The sequence below is a fragment of the Triturus cristatus genome, chromosome 3_1, assembly GCF_964204655.1.
Source record: "Triturus cristatus chromosome 3_1, aTriCri1.1, whole genome shotgun sequence".
In the NCBI taxonomy this organism is placed as follows: Eukaryota; Metazoa; Chordata; class Amphibia; order Caudata; family Salamandridae; genus Triturus; species Triturus cristatus.
Genome location: NC_140583.1, coordinates 859,657,391 through 859,668,210, shown reverse-complemented (window position 1 = coordinate 859,668,210; position 10,820 = coordinate 859,657,391). Strand labels below are relative to the sequence as shown.

Here is a 10,820-nt window from a genome sequence, read left to right as displayed (position 1 = left end):
AGATCAATTTCTGAACAATTAATGTAAGGCAATCAATATGAATTCTGTTTATTTTTCACATGGTTTATTTAATCATGGGTCCCCTAAAAGCATTTGCTTTTTCCAGGATGTTGTGTTTCTACAGTTTCAGTTTATTCACACAGCTTTTTAGACTTGCATAGTGACCACTTTGAACTTAGTTACCTCCAAGTTTTTTTATAATGGGCCACAATTGAGAGTTCTGGAGTTGCGGCTGAAGGCAGCATGAGTTTCTCACAGTGCCTTTCAGTGGGTCTAAAAGGTGTTCAGAATTCATGGACTTCTAATAATGGTCATGGGTGACCACTTCAACTGTGATTTCATGCAAATGTGTGTGAAGGAGGTTCACAGTGGTCAAAATATTGACAAGGCGAAAGTGAAAGAAAATGCAGTGCATACATTAGATATGCAGATGGTGGAATTCAGACAGATGTGGGCGAAAGAGGGCATATGTGTCTATATACTGCAGAGTAAAATGTGATGTGAACGAAAGAACAGAACTGACTGATACACTTCAAAGACCCCTAGCTTCTCCCAGACCTTAGTAATGTTTAATTCACACTATCATATTTTGGAACAGAAACAGAACTGAAGTCCTGGCTTGTTTTATACGTTTCAGTTGTTGTGGTATATCTCTCATAACTGCCAACTGTCCTTTTTTGCAGGGACTGTCCCAGCAAATTGGGGACTCTCCTGGGTAACATTATTGCAGGAACTGTTCCTCTTTATTACACACAGGTATGCAAACAAGAACTTTCTATCTGCTGCAGCCCTGTGCTGCAAAGTGTCCCTGGATATGTTTTTCAAATGTTGGCAACTATGATATCTGGATCTAATAACCTAAAACTCAAGGGCACCAAAATAAGGTTGAGTGGCATGCTATGTGAAGCAGTAATTTTAGTTAACATGTTTAAGATAGACTCTTATTTTCATGGGTCAGGCCTCCAGCAAAGAATTCCTAGCTACACCTTTTGAGCCACGCCCCCTTTTAAGAAGCTCTTGCGGTATAATTGTGAAGTTCTGTAGTGTCATGAGTGGACTTTTCTGTCCTATCGACATCTTTATGTGGGTAAGGTTTATTTTTGCCTGGGAATATTTTAATTTGCCGCTACAGACAGCCCCTCATTGGCTTGAGGAGGGGCGAGGCGGTGTCCACTGGAGAACGCCTGTACTCTTCTGACACCGTGATTGGTTGGCGGCGGTGCCCGTCTCTTAGCAGCACCGTGTGTGCAGCTTGTAGGTCAGCTGTCTCTTTCGACTTGCTCCGCTCGGTGCTTCATTGCATTGACCCTTACACAGCCACGGACTCGCAAGGGACCTCTCTGCGGTGAAACCTTGAACCCCAAGGAGCCACCGACCGAACCTGCGAGGATGCGGCTGACGCGGACGCTGATGAGCAGCGCCGCCAGGGCCATCAGTATTCCCCAGCAAGTGGATTATTACTGCAAATTCTCACCCTCGCCTCTTTCTATGAAACAGTTCATCGATTTCGGTGAGTGCGAGTCACTGGTAGGGGGTGGGAGGGGTGTCCTAAACGCCCTTCCATTCGTATCCTTTCTGAACGGGGGCGGGGGTTCATACCTCTGTCAACTCAGCCACCCACCGTTCTGCATGAGATCACACAGCAGCATTCTATAGGAGAGGTAGCATGACATCTGAGGTCCCGAAAGAAGGACACCTGCATCCTCTGCCAAGGTGGGTGCAACCCGCCTTTGCCAGGCCAAGCGGGCACCATCTCTGCCATGGCAGACGAAGAGTATGCCATTACTTCTTGCAAGAGAGCAGACCCCTAAAAGCCTTTCTGCGCCCATCTCTCATTTGAAGCAAGACTGGAGCGCTGGGGACAGACAGCCTTCATCTGTAAAAGGATAACCGTGTCTGCAACACACCCCTTTTAAGACGGAAATTATTTAGTACAAACTTAGTCCACCTTCCAGGCCTGTGGGGGCGGCCTTGCAGTAACAGTTGGGTGGCATCTCCAAGCTGTAGGTCACTTTGCCTACATGTGGTCGGTCTATGTGTGGGTCGGGCTCTTTGTACACCTGTGTGTACAGCTTTGTTTCATTTTGAATTTCCGTAAATTTGAGAACAAATACAAAACATTACAACCATAGTCCTGCAGCATGGCATGTAAACACAGCTTCACTGGCTTTAATAAAATCCACCACAATCAATGACCATGCCAATAAGTCTGGCATGCTGTAATATGAACAGGCGTTTGAGTTTTAAGCCTGAATACGTGCTGTAAATGACCAGTTACTTTTAGGTACTGTAACTGTGCACCTGCACTTTTTTGATAAGGAGAGTGCCAACACTTCTCAGCTGGGTTACTTTAAATGGGTTATTCCCTGAACACTTTAGTAAACACAGGTACTCTGATGTAATGAGTAGCAGGGCTTCTATTTTCTCCTGCCTGGATGTCTGTTTTGTTTTTAGATTTGGAAGGTTATGTCATGGGGAGGATTACTGTATTTGAAACTGGTATCTTATTTGCTTCCAAGGAGTGCACGTGTATGAATGTGATACTTGTTGAATTTTTTTTTACAGTGGGTATCATGTATTGTACTTTAATGTAAAGAGACTTCCAAACGAAGCTGTTAAATACCTATTTAGTAAAGCTTCAATTTTTGTGGTTTTCTTTACACATTATTTCAAGTCAAATATTTTAACGTTCACTTTGCTATAAGCGTTGCCCGTGTTTTATTTATGTGTTTATTTATTTGTCTTTCCATTGACTTACTATTTAAATGTCTGTCTCTCTGTTACCCTGTGTTGTTATTGCGAGTGTGGTTAAAATATGCACCAGCAGCCTGCCAGCTTGTGCCCTGGAGGACTTTGTGCGCCCATGTATGTACTCATGTCCTCTCGTACAGTATTCCTGTATAACTTTACTGAGTGTTATGCAGAGACTGGTGGGCAAGGCCTTAAACTGGTTCAGATTTGTTCCAGGGGTTCTGGGCCCATTCAGTGATTTAGAGGGCGTGGGTTTATTATCACCTCAAATTACTCTGGATTAACTAAATCACTTACTTACTCTCTACCCTGGTCCTCCAATGGTTATTTTATTTGTTGCACTGTGGAGAAAGAGAGTTAGCATCACTTGTCCGATCAATGTTCAATTTATATTAACAGTGCAACTGATTTGGCTACACAATGAGGACCAGGAATCGGTAGCTAAGTTAAAGGTTGTTTACTATAGCCTTATAGCCCGCCGTAGCGGGCTATACCGGCTATTAAAGGCCCGCTTCGGCTCGGGCCTTTAACAAAGGAGCGGGACTTTAATAGCTGGTATAGCCCAGCTACAAAGGGCTATAAGGCTATTAGAACATTCTACCACTAGAGGGCAGAATGTTCTAACAAATAAAACAAAGGATTCATTGAGCCTAAGGGGATTGAAATACCCTCAGACTCCCTGGAGTCTTTGTTCACAGCCACAGCTATGAAGAAAGACAATCATTGGAATGTTGGAGCTCCAGGCTTATACCAGCTATTATAAGCCCAGAGCTACTCCATTGTTTTCAATTAGGCTCCCAACATTCCAATGTTCTAATTAATCGGATTCAAAATAGATCACTCTCAAGACTATGCTATATAAGTTTAAGATTGCAACAGGGAGGCCAAGCCTCCTTAAGAAGTTAAGGCGAACTAGAATTACACATACAAGAAGTTCTGTTGCTAAATACCAGTAACATTCGACTCTGATGCTCGGTAAACAATCTTATTTTGTCTTTTTTGTGCATTAGCAATCTAATTCTCCCAAGCACAGACCAAAGTACAAAAAACATTCATAGATCAGTAATCAAATAGCCCTTCAGAAAACGATAGGGATAAGACACTAGAGTATTAGCAACACCAGCAGTACCATCGCAGAAGCTCAGTCAGGAAACTTCAATAAGTCGTAAATAGGTGTCAAACTAAACCACGCTTTTGGGAAACCTTGGGACAGAAAACGATAGGGATAAGACACTAGAGTATTAGCAACACCAGCAGTACCATTGCAGAAGCTCAGTCAGGAGACTTCAATAAGTCGTAAATAAGTGTCAATCTAAACCACGCTTTTGGGAAACCTTGGGACATAAGGCAATGTCTTAAAAAGTCAGTTCAAAGGCAATGGGGATATAGGACATGGTTCAAGTAGGAGTCCATGGAAGGATCCACGTAGGACATGCAGAAAATGGGCTCAGCAAGGAAAGTCTGAAGTCATCTGCAGGATTCAGGGCAAGACTCTTGTTCAGCCACAGGTTGTTCATGTGCTCGTCTTTGGATTCCTTTCTCAGACTTGTATCTATTGCTGTTTACAAGAAATGTATCCTATCAAACTAGCAATACATGAGAACACTTGTGAAAGAAGCAAGTCAGTAAAATGCAGGGGAACAATGAATTATACAGTGAAGAACAGGCCTTTGAGAATAATGCTAACTTAAGATATTGATCAATGATGCACATTTAATATGCGTGTGCACATTTAAACATATAAGAATATAATATTTCTTTAGTACTTTTAGTTCATGTAGCATTGGTCACACAATAAGCAATAAAACTTCTCAATAGCAAGTATGCTGAAGAACTACACTAAAAGTACATACATGTTAATGCATATATTGAATAATCATAATCGTTTGACCTGTACTAATATCCTACAGATATAAGGATCATTTAAAGATTAAAAACAACATTCCTAAAATTTACACTGACAGTATAGCACACATTTATGAATTGTGTGTAAGGCTATAGCAATAAACTTAAAGTGTATGGTCTTTGGAACAGTTACACATTACGGGTTTTCATCTTTGCGTGGTAGTGTACGTTACATTGTAAATCCATTTAGTTAAAATGTAGCATGTACTTTTTATTATTGCATGTCAGTCACTGTATTTATCAACCTCGAGGATTATTTCTAAATCATTTTATTAAATTTGTCTCTCATTTAGTAAAGACGATTCCTAAGTAAAACATTCAAAAGTATTTATTTTCTGATATTAGTAAGCATTCTATATAAGAATTATAAATTCTATGTCAAAGATTCTTCTGCAACCACAGTGTTAAACAATCTTGTGCATAAGTCATTATGACACGTAGGACTCGTGAGCAAGGTGCACGTTCATTTTGTGTGTCAGATATCATTTGCATTTAGGTTTTTGTGGCAAGTAAAGAGTGGACAGTTTTGCGTGGCACCAAACGTATCTTAAAGACACATCCCACGTGGTTAGGGGCGGTGAATATTCTCCCTCACCCCTTCCATTGCCACACATAGTTTGACAAAGACTTATTGTAGCTCCTAATTTTCAACCTCTATGTAGAAACTCTGAACAATACATATGGAGCCCAGGTACAAACAAACACTAGAACATGGATGGCGCTATCCTATTCTAAAAAACCTCACCATTACACTAAATGTAACCCACCCCAAAAAACTAGTTCCTCCTTGCGTCCCCAACATCACAAACACTCAAAAGCCAAAAAACTGCATCAGAAATCTCAGTCCACTTGGAGTGTTACATCACTTTGTTGACAAACAAAATAAATAGGTTTTACAACACGCTTGTAAATACTCACATAGACATCACAGCTTAAAAGAAACACTTTTCACTTCCGAAAATGGATAATTAAGGCCTGAACAAGCCTCCAAACACTAGTTGTCACTTGTTGTATTTAGACTCGATTACAGGATTGCTAAGCAAACCAGCGTCCCAATATGCAGTCTGACTGTCTTCTGGCTGCAGTCCTAAATTCAGCGGGACAACAACACATCGTCAATGCAGCGAGATCAACCACATCATACCTGTTCTCGGATCGCTAAGTTGCCTTCCGATGGTTTGGATGGAAAACTGCTGCTTACAAAGACCCTCTCTTAAGCATAAAGCACTTCTTCAAAAAAACTCCTGCATACTTAGCCTAGAAATTAAAGGCCTTGGGAGGGCAAAGAGACTCAATAAATAAACTCAGAAATGTAGGAATTCTAGAACACGGAGTCATTCTTTGGTTCACTAACTATAATTTGAAATTACATCTCACCAGAACTTTAAACAAGCATTTGCAATGCAATAGGTCTCGCATTTGCGAGAGATCGAGCTATTGGCATTGTATATGACAATGCCCTTTATTTATGTTTTAAAAACCAACGTGTAAATAAAAGGCATTACCATTTACAATGTCAATAGCTCAAACTCTTACAACTGCGAGACCTATTGCATTGCAAATGCTTGTTTAAATAAGAAAATGAATCCTGAAATGCCTGCGGCACATGCATTTGTACCACCTTGGAATGGTTAAAAACATTTTAAGATGGCTGCCCACGGATACAGCAGCAGGTAGCACTTGGAGAAAAGTTGAGCAATGGAGTGTGTGTTTTTAACATATGTATAAATATATAACACACACACACATACTCACACATACATATGAGAGTGGGGAGAGCAGGAAGACAAAATAGCCCTTCATATGCAAGGTCTAAGGTTAGAAGAAGTGGATACATGGAACTCAATCAAAAACCAGGTGAGACGGAAATGCTTCTTTGTTGGCCCAAACACAGGAGTATGGAGGAAAATAAAGCCATCCAACCCGGAGCAGGTAAGTGAGATAGGCAGAGCAGCCATCCAATCAAGAGTAAGGGACGGCTCTAAGCCCGCTCTCTGTATTGTATGATTCACAATAAACAGGCTACACACAGGGCCACTGGAATTATGCGACAAGGGAGGAGAAAATAGTGCAGGAGGATTAACTAAATTAAACGGCAAGAAAAGGAAAATTATGCTGTAATGCGGCAGTTTTTGTCACCGTGTTACTTCATCATCACCTACTTTCTACACACGTTAAGAGTGTCTGGGCAAACAGGTTCCCTTTATTAATACCACCGTAGCACTGATAGAGCAATGAACAATTGTACGGTGACCAATGTAGCCACATTTTTAGTACTTTTGATCTGTTAGAACAGGAAATGTTTTTGGGGTTAAAATCTGCAAATTATGTATCGGTTAATGGATTAGGTGGCAAATGCTGTAGTGTAAATCCATAATTATGCAGAAAAAACCCATAGCTGGAGAATCGCGTAATTCCCTGGCTACACCCGAAAGGATAGAGCACCAGTAGTGCTGTCTGTGTGTGTTTTAGATCGGCACGCATCCCAGACTGCAGGCAAAGGAAACGCACCAGTGCTTGCCCTGTTCTGTGACAACAAGGTAAGCATTGCAGCATGGATGTCGCCTATGAGGAGCAGAGGGCAGCAGCTGCAACCTGTGCCAATACCCCGGCTGAGAGGGCAGCAGCAGGAACAGAGTGTGAGCAAAACTCTAGCAGCCATGCTTGCTCTCAGTTTCCACTCTTTAGTCTTCCCCTAGCGCACCTGCACTAAAGAGGAAGACGCTGAGAATCACAAGGGCCACACCAAGTATCAAGGAGCGCGTGATGTCACTTCCGCTACCCCTAACAGAACCTGACAATTACAAAAGAGGGGTGTGCGTCTCTGAAGAAACTGGGACAACGATGGCTCCAGGAGAAGCACTGAATCAACATTCTGCTCCCAGTCTAGCGGGCAGTTCGACCCCGCCCCCTTGACCCCTCACCCTTCAGTGACATTCCAAGGCAGCCCATGCTCCAGCAGGAGCAAAACAAACAGGAAAACATGGGACAAGATAACAAACCACAAGTCAACTGGAACAAACAGCACTGATAGACAACACAAACACACACCCCTTCAATCTGAACAGCAATTCAAGGTGCTGAAGAGCATAGGACGAAAAGTGGCTGAATAACACCTTTACACCCAACCAAAGTACGGTGCTCACACACGCCCCTTCTGCTGATGTCAAAGGGTTCAAATATTCACACCTTACCAGGCAATAAGATCAATGGATACCCATAACTCTGCACTCCCTGGCACATCATGGACAAAGACCACCCTGCCCATCAGGGCACAAAGGATCCTCTATCTACCAAGGGCGCAGGGTAACCACGCATCCTGCCCACAAATTGCACATCTACCCTCAGGGACACACAGCAGCTGGACCCACTCAGCGGCCTGGATACACACCACTTCTACCTACCGAGGTTACGGTGCCCCCGACACCTCCGCCAACTTGGGGTATATGGACTAAGGGCCGCCGTGCCATAAAGGAAGACACAGCAACAAAAAAAACAAGCAGTTAATGCGGCACTGGTTGCAGCAGAGCAGTCGATAACGCTCAGAAATGGCTCTAGCATGCTGAATTAAGTTACTGCAAAATGCAAAACGTCGCTAACACTTAAATACCTCGTTTGAAGACATCAGTAATCTGGTTCACATTGAGTAAACTATTCTTACAGCTAATCTAAAGCAGTGGTGCGCGTGCACCACAGAGGACCGGGGGGAGGGAGCGCGGCAGCGGCAGGGAGGCGAACGCGCGCTGCTGCGTGTGCTAGACACGGTCGGGAATGGGCGTTGCAAAGACGGGACATGCTCCCGCCTTTGCCCAATCGCGTGCCTTTTTAAAAAAAAAAAAACCACACGAAAGCCAATGCCTGCCGGCGAAAGCCTGATCACACGCACGAGCGTGTGGTCAGCTTTCAAAACCCCATACAAAAGGGCTCTCGCTGCGCGAGCAGTGCTGTGCACTGCAACGCAGGCACGAGCCCTAAAAAACGTATCCTATAGAGCCTTTCAAAAAAGGGTGAAACAATTCCTACTAAGAAACCACTTGGGTTTCATGGCAAAAGACTGAACTACACACGTAGTCTTATTTAGAAGACCTAAATCTTAGCAATATATCTGCTTGAAATATTCACTCAATCTTGGATAGAGTTACTCAGTGTCACCGGTCAGCATGCCCAGATGTATGCCAATGATCTTTGTTAAATTTATGCTTATGTATTGTAAACTTAGCAAAAATAAACTTGCTATTTCTTTTTGTCTGAAAGTGATGCAAGTAACATATACGTTAACTCAATGATAATCTTGTAAAAATGAAAACGGTATTCCCCTTATCTCAAGCATCAATTTCGACAGTGACCTCTCTTTCCATTCCCGATAACGTCAGTGGCACCTTGCTGCTTTGACTTTCTCAAAAGACTTGGAAAATATCTAGCAATCTTCCCTTCCTCAGCATGCAAGGCGTTGGTGCATGCCCTTATTTATTCAAGACTTGAAAATGCCAATGCTTTAAATGCCAGCCTTTCTAAGCTTAAGTAGTCCGGAATGCTGCAACAAGACTGACTCTGAACGTAACACAAGGCAGCCCCATTTCTTTCTACCTAAAAAAAAGTTCCACTGGCTACAAGTTCCCAAGAAAGTCAAGCCCTCATGTTGTCCTTTCACAGACAAGTCGCTTCATACCTCGAAAATCTCATTACCCCTTATAACCTGCCTTTCTCCCTCAGATCCTCCAATGCTTTTGCATCCTTCCTCCAAGGTTCCTTCGAGCTTGCAGGTTTGGATGCTCTTTTACTATCCTTGCAGCCAAATATTGGAATGAGTCGCCCCCAGAATTCAGGAAACCCCCTTCCATGCCAGTCTTTGGGAAAAAATTACAAACATGGTTCTTCCCACTCTAATACTTCCAATCAGGCCTGTGGTTGTACTTTCCTCCTTTTGTATGTTTTTTTTCTTAGTGCATGGAGGTCACTTTCTTGTGTAAGGAAATGCCTCTTTTTGCCTGATCACCCCAAAGATTTGCTGCTGGTTTTTCAACTGTCAGTTCACTGAGGCCTCTAACCAGACCTCAGTTCCAGGGTTCACCCCTTTTCTTTTTTTTTTTTTTAAACATTTTTTATTGTTTTCGTACCAACAACTCAGTACAGTTCCCAACAGCCCCCTCCCTCCAAAGGAGACTTTTACATTCAGCATTGCCCCCAAGTATGCAGGAGAAAAGTCACCCTTCCCGCGTGGAGCCCACCCTCCCTCTCCCTCCCGCAACCCATGTCAGTGTGCCCCCCTCTGCCTAATCCAGGGTTCAACCCTTACAAAGTGATGTTGAATTGTCAACTCCAATTGGCATAAGCTGACTTACTCATAAGTCCCTAGTCTATGGTACCAAGGGTATCCAGGGCATGTAAGACAGTTTCCCCTCAGGGCTGCAGCACTGATTGTGCCACCCTGCCTTGGACAGACTACAAAATGGCTTCCAGCCTGACACTGCATCCTGGAAGAGCAGTTTTAAACTGCTAGTTTGACTTTGCCATTTTAACCAATGGCAAAGCCCCAACTTCCCTTAACTTTATATGTAAGTCTCCCCTAAAAAAGGCCTATGGTGCCCTAAGGCATAGAGCTATATATTATTAATTAGAACATATACCTTTAACCTGTCCTGACAGCAACACTTCCAAATTGTCTTTTTGCTGTGGAAAAGTTAGTAGCCCCATTGGCTAACACAGAGTTGCCGGCTGACCCCTAATCCCGGTTAACTTCTTGATGGGACTACTAAAATGGGTACCTCAAGGTATCGACTTAACTATGGTATTAAACACAACTTGATGGCACAGTCAAATTTAATGTAATTTATATGGAAAATCAACTTTTAGAAAGGTGCGACTCTTTAGCCCACTTTGTCCAGTGGCCTCACACAGTTGCTGGCCACCAGACTGCTTTCTGCCCTCCTTGATAGTAGTGTGAATGATTTGCAGGCTTAGGAACAATGGTAACCTGCTACAGAGGGTGATTTTACCTCCCTCTTGCAGGAAGCCACTCGGGGTATTGGCCCAAAAGGCGAGCATCAAAGGCAAAGCCGCCTTTGGTGGGAAAATGGAGATCACACTGCCGAGGGGTTGCCCCTTTGTTCAGGTAGACAGGCTGGCAGTGAGAACAGAGAGGGGAAACCAGTACCCATACTGGT

General features: G+C 43.2%; 1 protein-coding gene across 1 annotated transcript in view; it reads left to right on the top strand.

Annotated features, from left to right (window-relative positions):
* The first annotated feature begins 1,219 nt into the window (after positions 1 to 1,219).
* Positions 1,220 to 10,820, top strand: part of PDK1 (pyruvate dehydrogenase kinase 1) — a 148,522-nt gene continuing 138,921 nt past the window's right edge. Inside the window, exon 1 of the mRNA XM_085645290.1 lies at positions 1,220 to 1,510. Within this exon, the coding sequence (XP_085501416.1) occupies positions 1,390 to 1,510 (121 nt within the window). The 5' untranslated portion in view covers positions 1,220 to 1,389. The remainder of the gene's footprint in view (positions 1,511 to 10,820) is intronic.